Source organism: Bos mutus, chromosome 25 (assembly GCF_027580195.1).
Source record: "Bos mutus isolate GX-2022 chromosome 25, NWIPB_WYAK_1.1, whole genome shotgun sequence".
Lineage (NCBI taxonomy): Eukaryota > Metazoa > Chordata > Mammalia > Artiodactyla > Bovidae > Bos > Bos mutus.
This window is the reverse complement of record NC_091641.1, coordinates 28497134-28516101: the sequence shown is the minus strand read 5'-3', so window position 1 is coordinate 28516101 and position 18968 is coordinate 28497134. Positions and strand designations below refer to the sequence as shown.

The 18968-nt window shown below is 41.5% G+C and overlaps 1 protein-coding gene across 5 annotated transcripts in view; it reads right to left on the bottom strand.

Annotated features, from left to right (window-relative positions):
- Positions 1 to 18968, bottom strand: part of PARN (poly(A)-specific ribonuclease) — a 179399-nt gene that overhangs the window by 143781 nt on the left and 16650 nt on the right. For all 5 annotated transcript variants that reach the window (XM_005906343.2, XM_070362222.1, XM_070362220.1 and 2 more), the window contains 7 exons: positions 15725 to 15890; positions 14502 to 14567; positions 13390 to 13428; positions 11997 to 12039; positions 10791 to 10871; positions 8040 to 8096; positions 1868 to 1945 (listed from right to left, as the gene is read on the bottom strand). In XM_005906343.2, the coding sequence (XP_005906405.1) occupies positions 1868 to 1945; positions 8040 to 8096; positions 10791 to 10871; positions 11997 to 12039; positions 13390 to 13428; positions 14502 to 14567; positions 15725 to 15890 (530 nt within the window). The remainder of the gene's footprint in view (positions 1 to 1867; positions 1946 to 8039; positions 8097 to 10790; positions 10872 to 11996; positions 12040 to 13389; positions 13429 to 14501; positions 14568 to 15724; positions 15891 to 18968) is intronic.

Genomic DNA, 18968 nt, shown 5'->3' with positions numbered 1-18968 from the left:
GCTGCAGAGATAGGAACAGGCTTCCCAACAGTTGGAATTTTCCAAAGAAAAGTAATCAAGATGCTGAAGGAACGATGCATTGTGAGAAACGTGAAGTAACTGAGGCTTTGCAGATGTATACATGACACCGAACTCTAAAGTAGGTATTATCCAATCCAGAGGCCATCAGCCTCCAATTAAAATAAATAAATTTAAATTTAAAAAAATAATAAATAAACAAACCAAAAAAAAGGTAAGTCTGGTGGTATATGCAGACAAAGCCGTAGAAAATAGACTTGCGGACAGGAAGGGGGAAGGAGAGGGTAAGACGAATTGAGTAGCACTGACATATACACACTACCACGTGTAAAATAGCTAGCTAGCGGGAAGCTGCTCTATAACACAGGGAGCCCAGCCCGGTGCTCTGTGATGACCTCGAGGGATGGGGTTCAGGGTAGGGAAGACAGGCTCAAGAGGGAGGGGATATATATATATATAATTATAGCTGATTCGAGTTGTTGTACGGCAGAAACCAACACAATATTGAAAAGCAATTATCTTCCAATTAAAAAAAAAATCTGGTGGTATAATAGTTTAAAACAGAGGCTGGAAAACCACAGCCACGGGCCAAATCTGGCCTATCACCTATTTTTAAATAAAATTTTTCTGGGGCAAAGTCATATCCGTTTGTTGACGCACTGCACTCTACAGCAGTTTTCAGGTGACAAAGACAGTGTTGAGAGTCCTGACAAAGACTATTCAGCCTGGGAAGCCCCAAATACTTTACTATCTGACCCTTTTTTGCCAACCTCTGTTTAAAGGATGAGCTGAAGGTTAAAGTGAGGCAGGGAATCCTGCCTGGAGTTTGCTAACTTCAGATGAGGAATAAGGCTACTTGCTACTTGAAATGCAAAGAATCCAGATGTGAGAGACAGCCTGGAGACAAAACTGCCAGGATTTTGTAACTGGCCAGATCTGGGGGACAGAGGAAGAGCCAAAACAGATGTTAAAAACCATGTTGGTGACTGGGCATCATTTACAGTAAAGCAATCAGGAGAAAGAATGGGTTTGGAGACAGAAGGAGAGAAAGGTTACGTTAAGTTGCACACCCTATTTGCGACACATGAATTTTAAACCCCACTCATCCTGAAAGCTACCCAGGTAGAGACGTGTGGGGTCAGCATAAACTGTGACCTGGATCTGAGGGGAGATCCCAGCTGGAGAGGAAGATGTCAGTGTCTTCCAGCTGAAGTCCTAGAAGGTGGGTGAGATCACTAAAAGGACAGAAAATATGGGGAGAAAATGAAGGAGAGACACTGCAGTGATGAGCAGCAGAGAGATGAGGCCCCAGGCAGTCAGGGAGCGAAGAGGAGGAGACAGAGAGCAGCCCTTTACCTGGAGCTCGTGCTTTGGTGCACGGAGACAGCATGGCTCCCAGAGTCCAAAACACCAAGGTCCACAAAGAATCTAAGGGAAGCAGCCTCGCAAGAGGGAACCAAGACGTTTACACAACCTGATCCAGTCTACAGACCTCTAGCCCCATCCCCTACCCCCGCCCACCCCCCGACCCCAGCCACCACCACTTCAATGCCCTGCTATGGCTCATGTTGGCAGTATCAGACCTGAAGACCACATGTGCGGCTCAGCAACCCCTGCTCAGCACTAACTGAGCAATCAAACCTCCGGCATCAAGACGAAACAAATGTTTAACCTCTCTCCAGCAACGGCAGCCATCCGAAGATCCTTTAAAATCTCTTCAAAAACATTCAACCAAATGCAGGAGACTGTCCCTCTGGGACAGTTGCGGACAAGGGAACGGAACCCCACAGAGAACACTTTCTCAGTATTGAAGACGGGAATTCTTAACACAGGCTGACAAGACACTCACCGCAGGCAGAGGGCAGTAGAACTGATGAACCGTGTGCATGACATCCAAGAGCATGTTGTGTCCAATGACAAGCTTCCCCTGAAAAAAGCCAAGGTTAAGAAAGACTCCTTGTATATATGGAATTTAGAAAGATGGTAACAATAACCCTGTGTACGAGACAGCAAAAGAGACACTGATGTATAGATCAGTCTTATGGACTCTGTGGGAGAGGGAGAGGGTGGGAAGATTTGGGAGAATGGCATTGAAACATGTATAATATCATGTATGAAACGAGTCGCCAGTCCAGGTTTGATGCACGATACTGGATGCTTGGGGCTGGTGCACTGGGATGACCCAGAGGAAGGGTATGGGGAGGGAGGAGGGAGGAGGGTTCAGGATGGGGAACACAGGTATACCTGTGGCGGATTCATTTCGATATTTGGCAAAACTAATACAATATTGTAAAGTTTAAAAAAAAATAAAAATTAAAAAAAAAAAAAAAAAAAAAAAAAAAAAAAGACTCCTTGGTGCAAAATTGTATCAGGGCTTTTTATTGAAGAGCTCAAAAAACTAACAGAAAATGCTAAGTATCTTGAAATGTATGGCTTGGTTCCATGAGGATTTTGTACTAAACTTGCTTTTTGACACTAAGGGGAAAAAAAATGTATAAAGATATGCAAATAAATTTGGGCTGGCTTCACTCCTCTTCTGGTGTAAAATCCAGAATGCAAAGTAAAAGCTCCAAATGACTTTGATTTCATTGATCTTTTTCTCTGATTTTTATTCATCTTCTACCCAAAAGAATCAGAAGTAGTACAATTTTATTAACACAAGAATCAAAAGTAGTAAAATTTTTATTAAAGAGCTCAAAAAAGTAACTGAAAAATGCTAGATACCTTGAACTGTCAAATAATTTGTGAACAAACTCCGAATATCAGAAATGTTTTCTTCAAAACAACTCACTTATTTTCAAAAGACACACTCATAACAATGCTAGAAAGTGTATAACAAACTTTATTAAGTAGAACGAGTTTTCATTTCCTTCATCATGTATGTCAAATTCCACAGGGCTTGTTCTAAAATATTGTTTCCAATGAAATTTACTGCTCTTCAACCAATGAGGTACAATATATATGCAATAAATTAGTCCATTTTGATAAAAAACTGCAAAAAATGGAACATCAACTTAGATTTAGCTAGCCAGGTGACAGCATTTTTAACATAAAGCACCCAGAGCTTTTTGCTACATCCCAGTGGACCTTCAGAGCAATACTCCTTGACTCACAAAGCTAAACATAATTCTCTGAAATACATAATTCTATACAAAAAGCTCCCAAATCCAACAGACGAGCTATCCTCTCAGCTCAGTGTGTGGGCCATTCTGAATATCTATGCAATGCTAAGATACCAAGTACTGATTGAAACCACAGAGAAGGAAGGAACCCAAAATGGAAACCCTAAAAGATAAACCTAACTGTATTATAAATGAAGCCCTTGACCATACTGAAAGAGGTTGGGAAGAACAGAACTAACATCAACACAGCAGATAACAAGAACTGCAATTCCCAGTGTTGGAGGGAAGAAAGTTACAAATAAGAAAAGAGAGTAGGTTAAAAGTAAACCCTGTGGTATTGGACTAGAATCTGTCATATATCAGTATAAATTCATTTTTTATAATATGCATATAAGTCAGACACAGAAATATCAACATGCATATATGTGCATGGTTACACATGTATCATTCTTAGCTCTGTGCATTTAAGTCAGACAGAGAAATATCACAGTGTGTATACATGCATGGTTACACTCATGTATCATTCTTAGCTCTGTGTATTTAAGTCAGACAGGGAAATAGCAACATGTGTATACATGCATGGTTACACATGTATCATTCTTAGCTCTGTGCAGGGAGGGGAACTAGAAGTAGTAACACCACAGCAGGAGCCCAGCACCAGAACTTGGTTTCTAAAAGGAACCAGGGCTCCTTGGGGAAGTCCTTGATTCTAGAGCTGAGGAAGGGAAAATACAAGATAAGTGCAGAATATCTTGTGATATCAGAAAGTAAGGAGGTGCTCAGAAAAGGATGAGGCTTGTTCCAGCGGAGTCAGCCTGAAGCGCCAATGCCCCATGTGATACCATCCGAGCAACAAAATAAATAAGAACAAAATAAGAACACTAGATTAAAATCTGTAGAGGGACTTCCCTCATGGTCCAGTGGTTAGGAATCCACCTGTCAATGCAGGGGACAAGGTTCAATCACTGGTCCAGGAAGACCCCACAGGTTGTGGGGCAACTAGCCCTGTGCCACAGCAACGGAAGCCTGCATGCTCTAGGGCCCATGCTCCACAAGAGAAGCCACTGCACCGAGAAGCCTGCACACCGCAACCAGAGAAAAGGAGCCCCTGCCCCACTGCAACTAAAGCCCACACATGGCAGTGAAGACTCAGCAGAGCCAAAAGTAAATAAATAGATAATGTTTTTAAATTAAGAAATAACTCTACACAGTGGGGACTTCCCTGGTGGTCAAGTGGTTAAGAATCCATCTTCCAGTGCAGGGGATGTCAGTTCGATCTCTAATCAGGGAACTAAGATCCCACGTGCCTTGGAGCAACTCACCCCGCAAGCCCCAACTACTAAGCCTGTGCACAGCTAGAGAGCCTGCACATTGCAACTAAGACCTGATGTAGCCAAATAAATAAATAAATTGTTTAAAGATATGTAGAATGAAATAAATTTCTCTGAGTCCAAAAAAAAAAAAAGAATTAACAGAAGGGGAGCAGGGGCAGCTCTTCTAAAAGATTTCCAGAAACAAAAGGAGAAAGAAAGAGGGAAACACAAACTTGCCACTAGAATACCACAGTAATGATGGCTGCAGGCAAGAGCCACTGACAGATGCTGTGTCACTGGCAAAAGCTCGAGAAAAAACAGGATTTTCAGCACCTCCAAATATCTCCAATATATTTATTAACTACAAAAGGGAAAACAGTAACTCTACAGTGCATAAACCCAGCAGACACCACCTGAACTGAGGGATGGGGGTCAATGTCATGAATCATCATTTCTGTGGCATGCCTGTCCAAACTGTGTCTTCAATCCAACGTGAGAAAAGATCAAACAAATCCAAACTAAGGGACACCTGACACGGTTACAATCAACACTCTTTAAAAACACCAAGGTTATAAGAGACAAAGTAAACTACAGGCTGCAGAAGACCACGGAGAGATAACAAGTAAACGCAACGTGGGATCCTAGACAGAACCATGAACAGGAAAAGGACTTAGAGGAAAACAGGTTAAATTCAAGTTAGCTCATAATATTGTACCAATGCTAATTTCATGGTTCTGCAACTGTATGGTTATACAAGATAGTAACATTAGGTGTCGCTAGGTGACGGGTGTATAGAAATCCTGTACCAGTTTTGCAACTTTTCTGTGGGTGAAAAATTAATACAAATTTTTTTAAAACTAGAGAAAACAGATTCGTTACTAAGAGTGACGGGGAAAGAACCTGGTCTAACATAGAGTGTTTACTTGTTCACTGGCTATACAGAGCTCAACTATGTTCGTAGTTGTGAAGTACATGACTTAAATTTTAAAAGTCAGGATCACTAATAAACAGGGCTAAATTTTTATCACGGTATGCTCCGTGATGTGCACTACGGATGGCCCACAACATGCTATGAATCACTCTGCTGAAGAGGGACCACAGAAAGGAAAAATAAATAGAGGCACAGCTGGCTAAGGGATCTGAATTGTTTGTACAAGGTAAATAAATGCCCCCATCTTGGAAAAGCCCCCTAAACCATCATGCTGGTTATGGGAGCTCAAAGCCAACTGCTGCCCCACATCTGTCTCAGGGATAGCTTCAATCAATCCACCACTGCTCTGAAGACGGCTGGTTAAGTGTGTATAATGTAAGCAAACACGACCAGAAACTCCCCTCTGCTTCTGTATGTGTGTGTCTCTCAGTCAAGTCCAACTCTCTGTGACCTCACAGACTGTAGCCCAGTAAGCTCCTCTGTCCATGGAATATACCAGGCAAGAATACGGGAGTGGGTTGACATTTCCTTCTCTAAGAGATCTTTCTAATCCAGGGATCAAACCCAAGTCTCTTGCATTACAGGCAGATTCTTTACCACTGAGCCACCAGGGAAGCCCTCTCTGCTTCTCTGGATACATGCAATCTTGTTGCTGTTGATCAGTCGCGTCCCGACTCTTTGGACTGCAGCACATCAGGCCTCCCTGTCCCTCACCATCTCACGGAGTTTACCCAAGTTATTGTCCATTGAATCAGTGATGCCATCTGACCATCTCATCCTCTGTCACCCTCTTCTCCTTCTGCCTTAAATCTTTCCCAGCATCAGGGTCTTTTCCAATAAGTCGGCTCTTTGCATCAGGTGGCCCAAGTTTTGGCGCTTCAGTTTCTGCATCAGTCTTTCCAATGAATATTCAGGACTGACTTCCTTTAGTTTAGGACTGACTGCTTTGATCTCCTTGCAGTCCAAGGGACTCTCAAGAGTCTTCTCCAACACCACAATTCAAAAGCATCAATTCTTCAGTGCTCAGCCTTTTTTACGATCCAACTCTCACATCCATGACTACTGGAAAAACCATAACTTTGACTATATGGATCTTTGTTGGCAAAGTGATGTCTCCGCTTTTTAATACGCTATCTAGGTTTGTCACGGCATTTCTTCCAAGGAGCAAGTGTCTTTTAATTTCATGGCTGCAGTCACCACCTGCAGTGATTCTGGAGCCCAAGAAAATAGTCTGTCATTGTTTCCATTGTTTCCCCATCTATTTGCCATGAAGTGATGGGACCAGATGCCATGATCTTAGTTTTTGAAATGTTGAGTTTTAAACTAGCTTTTTAGCTACTTCTCAAGAGACCCACACCTTTGTTTTTCTCCAGGCTCATCCCTGGTTCTATTCTGTTTCGGTAACATCATTTACTTGAGAGAAAGAGCTCCTAAGAAGCCAGCCCTTCTCTCTCTCAAGGTCTAAGTTCTGTTTACCCCTTGCTGGGGACAGTGACTGCCTCCCCGAAAGTGCTCCTGTTTGACAAGGCTACACCTGCTGTTGAGACAACCATGGACTCCTGGAGCACCACCTTCAAGCTTCCCCGATGCAGAGCTCAGCATCTAAGGGACAAGACGACTCCTCGAGGGAGACCATGCCTTCTCCTTAGGCCAGCTACTCAAGGACAAGGAGGTCTCAGACTCCAGGAAGTTTAGCATCAGGCAAGCAGTGTGACTTGGATGGGTAACTCAACAGAACAACCAGCAGCAAGACCCAGCTTCTCTTTGCAGGATGGGCGTGCTTCTTTTCTTAAAGGATGTAAGAAAGGAGGGAAAATATCTACTATATCTATCACAGAACCCTCCAGCACATTTACATAAACAGTTGAAACATTTTTTAAATGTATCTAATGTTATTAAAATGTAACATTCAGGGATTCTCAGAGGTAGTGGTAAAGAATCTAGCTGCCAATACAGGAGACACAGGTTCAATCCCTGGCCCGGGAAGATTCCACATGCTGGGGAGCAATGAAGCCCATGCACCACAACCATTAAACCTGTGCTCTAGAGCCCAGGAGACGCAGCTACTGAGCCCACGCTCCATAGAGAAGCCACCGCAATGAGAAGCCTGCGCACTGCAACTAAAGAGGAGCCCCTATTCGCCAAAACTAGAGAACAGCCCTCACGGCAACAAAGACCCAGCACAGCCTAAATAAATAAATAAAATTATTTAAAAAACAAAGATACAAGATTCAGTTAAGCGGAGGAATTCAACACAATTATTTTTATCCTCTAGATTTCTTTTAATGAAGGAATACAAGGTTTCAAAAACTGGATTATTTCTCCTCATCTTCTTTAGTTTGCTATTCTGCTACTTGTTGGTTTTGAGAATAAATATCAGTTTCATGGAGCCACATAAGGCCATCACAGTATAATCCTCTTCTGCGTTTTAACAGAAATGCTTTCTAAAAAAATGGTTTGGATGTAATTCAGCAATTATAATGTCACACTGAGCGCATTATGACAACAAGCTATCTTTATGAAGTTCTAACTTCTCCTTCCAGACCAGGAAAACATTCTAATATCAATGTGACCAGATGATGGATTTGCAATAACGTGGCATTTCACAGTAAATGTTATGTTCAGGAAATTAATTACAAAGTTTGTTTCACTCACCGAATTAGCAATGGCATGAATGACTCTAGAAAATCCCACAGCATCATTCAGTTCTTCCTAATTTAAAAACAAAACAAAAAACCAACTATTGAAATATATATGTTCCTTGTTTGAATAAGTTAAAATCTAGGCAAAAAAAAAAAAAAAAAAAAAACCAGAGGCTGAAATTTTATATCCAGTTAGATAACTTTTGTTTCCCATGTTTTGAGTCCATCACCCCCAAACAACTGCGTTGGAAATGATTTCTGCATGTACCATTTTTCTGTTTCTGAGAGAGGGATGAGCAAGTGGCAAACTATTCATTAGTTACTAAGCTAACAGTGCTAGGGTATACCCATCACTTCCAATCAACTGTTGAAATCTCCACATCCCTCAAGCTGCCTTGAGGGCTTCCATGGTGGCTCAGCGGTAAAGAATCCATCTGCCAATGCAAGAGAAATGGGTTCAATCCCTGGGTCAGAAAGATCCCCTAGAGGAAGAAATGGCAATCCATTCCAGTATTCTTGCCTGGGTAATCCCATGGACAAAGGAATCTGGTGGGCTATAGTCCACAGGGTTGCAGAATCCGATACAACTTAAGGACTAAACAAGAAGTTGCCCTAGAAACAGGGACTTTTAAAAGCTGCCACCTGCTGGCCAAATTAATACTGCATTCCATTCCGAGGAGGACCACTCAGACCAACTGTTAAATCAAGAATTCTCTGATTTTTTTTTTCCTGAGTGAGTGCTTAGTTGCTCAGTCATGTCAGACTCTTTTTGACCCCATGAACTGTAGCCCACCAGGCTCCTCTGTCCATGGGATTCTCCAGGCAAGAATCCTGGAGTGGGTTGTCATTCTCTTCTCCAGGGGATCTTCCCAACCCAAGGATCAAACCCAGGTCTCCTGCACTATAGGAGGATTATTTACCAACTGAGCCAAGAGGGAAGCACCGCCCGCCCCCCACCCGCGCCACCTTCTTTTTTCCTGGTCAAATGCATTTTTATAAAATTTGTATAGCACCACACTGAGACACTGCCACTCAACTTCTTCCCTCCTGTTTTCTTCATGATGGTGCTTAAATAGACTCAATTTCTTTCCTATCTTGAAATCCTTTCCTTAACTCTAAGCTCTAGGGAACCACTCTCCTTCTCCTTGTCTCTTCACAGCTAAATTACTTAATGACTCTTCTCCTGGGATGTCCCTGGTGCAGGCATTAAGACTGTGCTTCCATTGCAATGAGCATGGGTTCTATTTCTGGTCAGGGAACTAAGATCCTGCACGCTGTGTGGCATGGCCAAAAATTTAAATAAAAAAAAATTCACCAGGTCCAGTTTAATTCCCAGAAACCTGCAAGTCCCCTGCTCTCCCATTTCACCCTCACTGAAATTGTTCACTTCCTTAAATTACTCTTGAGTCTAAAAAGCACTGATGGTTTTGTGGAGAAAGTGGAACACTTGTACTTTGTTGGTGGGAATGTAAAGTGGTACAGTCACGTGGGAAATAGCACAGTAGTCCCTCAAAATATTAAAAACAGAATTACTGTATGATCCAGCAATTCCACTCCTGGGTATACGCCCCAAAGAATTGAAAGCAAGGACTCAAGAGAGTCCTTGACACCCGTGTTCAGAGCAGCATTAGTCACAAGAACCAAAAGACAGAAGCAACATAAGTGTCCATCAAAAGATAAATGGACAAACATAATGTGGTATATAGAATATTATTCAGACTTTAAAAAGAAAGGAAATTGTGACACATGCTACAATAAAGATGAACCCAAAGTGCCATTATGTTAAATGAACGAAGCCAGTAACAGAAAGACAAATACTATCTGATTCCACTTTTGTGAGGCATTGAGAGGAGTCAAATTCATAGACAGAAAGTAGAACAGTGGGTACCAGAGGCTGGGGGACGGGAGGAATAGGAAGTTATTAGTTAATGGGTATAGTGTTTCAATTTTGCAGGATAAAAACAGTCTGGAGACGGATGGTGGTAATGGTTGTAGGACAATGTGAATGTGTTTAACAGTACAGAATTGAACACTTCAAACTGGCAAAGATGGTAAATTTCATGTTACATACTTTCCCAGAATTAAATTTTTTAATAGAATAATTTTTTTAAAAGAAAAAAAAAACCTATTCCCAAAGCTAAGCCCCTCTGGAGGACAGCATGGCAACCCACTCCAGTATTCTTGCCTGAGGAATTCCATGGACAGAGGAGCCTGGCGGGCTATAGTCCATCAGGTCGCAAAGAGTTGGACACGAAAGACCGCTTAACATTTCCACTTCACTTTCTCCTGTTTAAGGCCACCAGCGTCTCTTAGCCGGTTATTCTTCAGCTTAACTGGTCTTCCTGCTAGAATCCATTCTCCAGAGGACAACCAAAGTGAGGTTCCAACATAACTATGAGCATGCATCTGTAGGCCCATATCGTCTCAACTTTGTTTTAGGAAAACTAGGTAACCGGGCCTGAATTTAGCCACAGGGAGACCACTTAATAGGCCGAGACGCTCAGTGACACGAAGTCTGAATGCTAACCACTAACTCTTGCTCTGAGATGGCTTCATGGAGGTGAAGACGGTCCATCGCAATGCCACCCTCACTTTGCTGGCTACGTCTAAATACCTACTCTTAGATTTCCCTCACTCTCTTTCAGGTTTTACTATGAATTCAATTCTTATGCGGGAGAAAATGAGTCACTAAATTGAATCCAACATAGGATCTACAGTTCTGTTGCCATTTCTCACCCAAAGGAAATGAGTGTAGTTCAATCACCTGTTCCTTAGCATGTTTCTGTTGCTCTCTTCTTTTGCGTTCTTCTTCATCTACTTTGCTGATAACAATATATCGCTCTTTCTAAAAGACATAAAGAAGATATACAATTTTCTGGAAGCTACCTGACCCTCCTCACCCTCTGAAATTCAGGTTCTGCCACCATTAGAAGTTATAATTTTTATCAGTGCACAGTCTTTCAGGGGCTAAACACATTCAAAGTATCTTGAAATGCCACCAAAAGTTGAGTTGTTGCTTTACAAACTAGAATTCATTTCCTTGTTTCCACGACATTTTCCTATGATTTATTAATTCACCCCAACAGAGTCAATTATAAATATCAAGAGACTGTGTCAGTAAGACACTTCATAATGGACACTAAGATGTTGCATTTGAACACGGATTTCAAAGTAGTTGGTTTTGAAATAAAAATTCTATGTAACCCATATAAATTTGAATCATATTATATACCTAAAACTAATACTGATAAGTCAACCATACCTCAATTTTTTAAATTTCTATATCATTTCTCATTAACATAAAAGAAAAATCCTGGATTTTCCAGTAACCTGTCAGATAACTAGCATCTTCTTTCTCACACTGCATTCTGGATCAATCAAACACCACAAAATCTCCTGTGTCAAAGTTTGAGACTTATCTTCTAGCAAGATTTAATTTATGCAATCTCTTATGTAATTAGACATCTCACTTAAGAACAAGAACTAAATTCTAAAATTCTATAGTTCTGTCAAAGGAACCCACCATCAGCCCACCACTACCCATTTCGGTTCTATCACTGCTCTCCGGGAATACATGATGACAGACTGCTGATGCCCCAGATTCTAAAACCCAATTTTAGTGGCCCATGTAACAAGAAGAAATTACTACATGAGTACCATGCATATCAGCTTTCCATGATGATGAGAACGTGTACTAACATTTGCATGCTCTCAAGTTTACAAAATTCAGTTCCATCTACTACTTTGCTGTGAGACAGTGGAGCTCATCATTACCACGCTCATGCAAGGATTTACAAGTGAGGAAACTGAGGCTGGCAGCGGAGAAATGACTTGTCCAATGTCACCCAGATCATACGTATGGGAGCCAACTCTGACTTTCAACTTCCTGATCTGATTGCACTTTGTACTTGAATATTGTGGCACTGGTTCAATGCATTTAATGTTGGCCCTGGATAAGCCTTGGGGTTACCTTTTCGGTTTCTAAAGTCTCAACATGAATGCCTTTGGGATACCTAAAGAAAAGAAAGAAAACATGACTATCAGTAGACGAGCTAATGACAGCTAAGACCCTAAAGGACTTTTAAAACAACTTTATAGCTATAATTTCATTACATCAGTTTTATTAAGTATGCAATAAATATTACTACAAGGAAGACTGTAGAGTAAGCCTATTCCATAATATTTCAGTTTCCAAATGTTTCCCTATCTCTGCTTTTAGAATACAGCAATGTATCTGATTTCAAATTAAGTTTTTAGGACTTAGGCAGTTTCTGAAATGTCAGGCATCATATAATACAGTCAACACATTACCCCACAGTCAAATCTTGCTTCTAAATGTCACAATGCTTACTTCCTAAGTGAAGAATTTTGAAGGTCTCTTTGGATGGTCTGGGGCACACAGGGGAGGTTTGAGATGAGTAGCTCTGTGGTAAGCTGCACAGTAGCTGGCATCTGCCAAGGAGAGGGATCTGGAACCCATGGGGAGTGTGTTGCAAGGATAACATGAGAGGAAAGGAGCCTGATCAAATAATAATGGCCCTTTTCCTAGTCTGGTCAAAGTAAATTCCCAGTGTACATGCCACTGGCAGATTCTAACGAAAGAACAAAAACCCCAAAGTCAAGTGCAAATATCCATCTGTCCAATCCTGACATTCAGCTGCTAAGTTAAGAGATTCACTTGAAAATATAATTAAACTAATGGAAATACCTCCAGAAAAAAACACATACAAAATTTTGGATATTATTTCAGGAGATTCACAGGCATCCTGAAACCCACCCATGGTCTAATCCCTGCTTTAGAAAAAGCATTTGCCTTTCATTTAATCTAATTTATTTCAATATTTCTTATAAACAGCAAAAGTATGAAATTAAAAATTCTGTGTACAATGCTACTAAAGTATAGTAAAGAAGGCAGCCTAATATAATTAAATATTTTAAGCTGCATAAATTAAAAAGTTAACTTAAATGACAAGAATCTAAATAAAAATTATCCTGTTTCAAAAAAGAAAAACAAAGAGCATTCACCTGAGTATTTCCCAGGTCTTAAAGCCAAATCTTTATCATATACCTTCAAAGAACAAAAACAATACTACAATTTAGGATTCGCCAAGTTGATCATTAAAAGAAAACTGTAAAGCCTTTACAGCAGCTACTAAGAAGCAACAGCAAATAAATTAAGCAGGTATTTAACCTAAGAAACTGGGGGGAAACAGTAATAAAATGAAGCACTGCCCAAGAACATGGTATGGTCAAGTCACCAAAACCAGCAGAACATCAAAAATGAAATAAAGGCTAAAAAACTGCATTTAATTTTTTAATTCTGGGTCCCTCACAGAACCCTCATGTATAATATAAACACTTACTTCCAGCTCAAAGTCTGATATATCAGTTTTCTTTGGAACCTACGAAAACAAGTGAAAAGGTATTAATTTGTGATCATTGAAGGAAAATTCAAACTGACCAAGCACTGATTGGGAAAGACCGTATCAGTTTTAAAAGAGGCTTCATTAGAAGTGACAGTTAACATGCAAAAGAGAACAGAGAGGATGCTTGAGGTGGGAGGATTCCTCACCACTTTTCTTCATCAAAATGCTCTTTACTGGGACTTCCCTGGTGGTCCACTTTCCAATGGAGAGGACTCGGGTTTGATCCCTAGTCAGGGAAGTAAGATCCTATATGCCGAGGGGCAATTCAGCCCACACGCCACAACTAGAGAGATGCACTCAAGCTGCAACCAGAGAAGCCCGTGTGCCACAACTATGTCACCACACAGTCTAATTAATGAATTGAACATAAAAGTGAAAGTCGCTCAGTCATGTCCAACTCTTTGCAACCCCATGGAACAGTCCATGGAATTCTCCAGGCCAGAATACTGAAGTAGCCATTCTCTTCTCCAAGAGAATTAATGAATTGAAAACGCTCTTCATCACTGCTATTATTATACTGCCTTTATAGAAGAGGCAGAAGTCCTTATCCAACCAAAATATTACCTCCTGTGGTTGTATGAAGAGAATTTTAAGTAGACAGATGCATTAACACTTCTGTGAAGCTAGTCACAAAGTAAAAGGAAGGAAAGCAGGCTGTTTCAGTTACTGACTCTTTGAAACACCGATGCTTTTTACTGCAGAGAGAAATGAAAAGGACAGAAATAGCCTAACAATGGACTCTGCTCTTCCGAAGCCTTTCTGTATGAAGCACACATCAAGGCTACAATAGTTACACCACCCTTGAGCATGACTTAAAGCAAAATTACACAACAGTTTTCTTCCCTCCGGGACAGGACAAAGCACTCATTCAGTCTCAATATACCATGGTCCCCACTGCGTTAATGCTAAAGTTAGTGCTGAAATCCTGGGAACATACCTATAATAAAAAGACTATTTATGAATGTTTTTAAGAGACCAAAGAGAGCACATGCCAGAAATCATCTACCTTTCCCGAAAAAGAACAAGTGAAAATATTCAAGGCAACTGACCCAGTACATGGCTCTAAATCCAAGTTCTTGTTTTCTTCACTTTGTAATAAATCTTCTATTTTCTCTCTGAAGAATTAGAATAAAAACATGACCATCAGGATCATTAAAGAATGAAGTTGTCAATCAACAGAACCATCATACTCAAAAGCAATAACGTATGACAATGTAAATTTGCCAAATCATAAATTTTTAGTTCAGTAAAGCTTAAAATACTTTACTTTGGCAAATTCTTGTTGTCATTGTTGTTTATTTTTTTTTTACATCTTCTTCCTCTCTCTGGTATTTTTTTTTCTGTTTATTTATTTTACTTTACAATATTGTATTGGTTTTGCCATACACTGACTTGAATCTGCTGTGGGTGTACATGTGTTCCCCAGCCTGAATTTGTCATTGTTATTAATAAGTTAGTGACAACTTCTCAAGAATTCATCGATACAAGTGATTTACATTTTTACTTTCCTAGTACAGTAGTTTTGTTGTTCAGTCACCAAGTCATGTCCAACTCTTCTCGACAACATGGACTGCAGCACTCCAGGCCTCCCTCTCCCTCACCATCTCTCAGAGTTTGCCCAAGTTCATGTCCACTGAATCAGTAATGCCATTCCACCATCTCATCCTCTGTCACCCTCTTATCCTTCTGCCTTCAATCTTTCCCAACATCAGGGTCTTTTCCAATGAGTCAGTAGCTATACTGATAACTAACTGAGCAAAACCAGATGCTCCTCCTGTGGCACATGTGCTTGTCAGAAACTTCACCACAACAGAAAAACAAACATGGATATGTTGCAATATCTGGATGGGCCTCTGCTTTCGGGGGAACAGTGGCTGTCAGGCCTGTGGTCCACACAAGAGGTCTGCGCACTTGCCAAGGCAGTCTCTGGCCTGGTGACACATTGCAATTCTGCGCACAGTACACAGAGCTCAATTTACAACTGACAGTAGATGGTTGGATGGCATCACCAACTCAATGGACATGAGTTAGAGCTAACTTTGGGAGACAGTGAAGGACAGAAAAGCCTGGCATGCTGCAGTCCATGGGGTCGCAAAGAGACAGACACAGCTTAGCGATTGAACAACAACATGTAACACAAACTCAGGTATGCCACAATTAAATCCTACCCTCACATCACACTTCTGTGTGTAGCACAAGCCTGAGATACAGGCATCAATCCTGCCCCAAGACACACGTCTCACCGCACCTCTGGTTTCAGTTTAGAACTTACACCACTTGGTCAATAAACTTCTTCTGATCGTCAGGAATTGTCACAGGACACTTTGAAGTGTTGGGAGACGTGTAGGACAGAGCACCTGCACCATTGGACTGTGAACGCTTTTCATCATACTGCTCTCTTAACTGTCTTTCTTCTTCCTGGTTTAAGTACGGAATTCCTGAACAGAATTTTTAAAAGTGTGCATTAACAGAGGTCACTGTTTATCATAAAAAATTTTGTAACAAACCACAGAGACTAAAAGACTCGGGAAAGACCATATTTGACTACAGCTCAAAAAAAAAAAAATCCAATGGAAAAAGCAAGTGATTTTGAAACATGTATGTCTATTTTCTTCATTCCACGTGCTCGTTCATTCATTCATCTCTCAACAGGCTGTGACTTGGCATGCACACTGTGCCAGGCACTGTACCAGGCACCACTGAGCTAATGATGAACAAGGGGGATGCATCCTGCTCGCTAGTGAAGGGAACACCTTAGGACAACCAGAGAAGGCCACCGGGCAGGAGGACCCAAAAGGTGAGCATGGATCAGACATGCAAGAGCTGGGGGAAGGGTATTTCAGGCAGGGAACAGGCATAAATGCCTAAAGGACAGAAACGCTTGGACTGTTCCACAAACAGTTCCAGAAGAAGGAAGCTGTAAGCAGGAAAACGGAGTAATGTCAGGCTGGACAGAATGGGGCAAGATTACACGGGCCCTTAGCAGCCACAGTAAGAATTTACTTATTCTAGGAACAACAGGATACTATTGGAAGGTTTTAAGCACAATAATCACATTATCTGCTCCATATTTTCATGTGCTTTTTAAAAAATATTTATTTATTCATTTTTGGCTGCACTGGGTCTTCGCTGCTGCACACGGGCTCTCCCCAGTGGTGGACAGCAGGGGCTACTCTCTAGCTGCAGCGCACACAGGCTCTAGAGCTCACTCAGGTTCAGTAGTTGTGAGGTGCCCGCTAGCTGCCCTACTGCATACGGAATCTCCCTGGACCAGGGATCAAACCCATGTGCATTGCAAGACGGATTCTTAACCACTAGAACACCACGGAAGCCCTGCTCCATGTTTTTAAAAGACCATCTGGACTCCTATGAGAATTGAAGTAGGGAGGTCAGCCAGAAGGAACTGTCCACTGTGGTTGTCCAGGCAGGAGATAACCGCTTAGATCAGAGATCAGTACACCTGTCCTTAAAGGGACAAACAATAAACATTTTAGGCTTATGGGCCATATGGAGATCTCTGTGGCAACATGAGATGTCAACATCTTTCTAACATGAAAACAGCCATACACAGTGGGTAAATAAATGGACATGGTTGTCCCAATAAAGTCAAAAGCTACCTCCTGGATATATTAAATCATCTAGGGATATACATATAAGTGAAGAGCTACAAATAAAAGCCTAAAGCTCAGGAGAAAGGTATTGAGATACAAATTTGGGTGTCATCAGGATGAAAGGGGGCATTACAAGTCATGGGACAGTTAACGAACTGTGGAACAAATGATGAAGTTAGAAAAATCATCATTTGTCAGCAACAATAATTGTCTCAAGCAAGACTCATCAGATTAGATCAGTCGCTCAGTCGTGTCCGACTCTTTGCAACCCCATGAATCGCAGCACGCCAGGACTCCCTGTCCATCACCAACTCCCGGAGTTCACTCAGACTCACGTCCATCAAGTCAGTGATGCCATCCAGCCATCTCATCCTCTGTTGTCCCCTTCTCCTCCTACCCCCAATCCCTCCCAGCATCAGAGTCTTTTCCAATGAGTCAACTCTTCGCATGAGGTGGCCAAAGTATTGGAGTTTCAGCTTTAGCAACAGTCCTTCCAAAGAACACCCAGGACTGATCTCCTTTAGAATGGACTGGTTGGATCTCCTTGCAGTCCAAGGGACTCTCAGAGTCTGCATCAGAGTCTTTTCCAATGAGTCAACTCTTCGCATGAGGTGGCCAAAGTACTGGAGTTTCAGCTTTAACATCATTCCTTCCAAAGAAATCCCAGGGCTGATCTCCTTCAGAATGGACTGGTTGGATCTCCTTGCAGTCCAAGGGACTCTCAAGAGTCTTCTCCAACACCACAGTTCAAAAGCATCAATTCTTCGGTGCTCAGCCTTCTTCACAGTCCAACTCTCACATCCATACATGACCACAGGAAAAACCATAGCCTTGACTAGATGAACCTTTGTTGGCAAAGTAATGTCTCTGCTTTTGAATATGCTATCTAGGTTGGTCATAACTTTCCTTCCAAGGAGTAAGCGTCTTTTAATTTCATGGCTGCAGTCACCATCTGCAGTATTTTGGAGCCCAGAAAAATAAACTCTGACACTGTTTCCACTGTTTCCCCATCTATTTCCCATGAAGTGGTGGGACTGGATGCCATGATCTTCGTTTTCTGAATGTTGAGCTTTAAGCCAACTTTTTCACTCTCCACTTTCACTTTCATCAAGAGGCTTTTGAGTTCCTCTTCACTTTCTGCCATAAGGGTGGTGTCATTTGCACATCTGAAGTTATTGATATTTCTCCCAGCAATCTTGATTCCAGCTTGTGTTTCTCCCAGCCCAGCATTTCTCATGATGTACTCCACATACAAGTTAAATAAACAGGGTTGACAATATACAGCCTTGACGAACTCCTTTTCCTATTTGGAACCAGTCTGTTGTTCCATGTCCAGTTCTAACTGTTGCTTCCTGACCTGCATACAAATTTCTCAAGAGGTAGATCAGGTGGTCTGGTATTCCCATCTCTCTCAGAAGTTTCCACAGGTTATTGTGATCCACACAGTCAAAGGCTTTGGCATAGTCAATAAAGCAGAAATAGATGCTTTTCTGGAACTCTCTTGCTTTTTCCATGATCCAGTGGATGTTGGCAATTTGATCTCTGGTTCCTCTGCCTTTTCTAAAACCAGCTTGAACATCAGGAAGTTCACGGTTCACATATTGCTGAAGCCTGGCTTGGAGAATTTTGAGCATTATTTTACTAGCGTGTGAGATGAGTGCAATTGTGAAGTACTTTGAGCATTCTTTGGCATTGCCTTTCTTTGGGATTGGAATGAAAACTGACCTTTTCCAGTCCTGTGGCCACTGCTGAGTTTTCCAAATCTGCTGGCATATTGAGTGCAGCACTTTCACAGCATCATCTTTCAGGATTTGGAATAGCTCCACTGGAATTCCATCACCTCCACTAGCTTTGTTCGTAGTGATGCTTTCTAAGGCCCACTTGACTTCACATTCCAGGATGTCT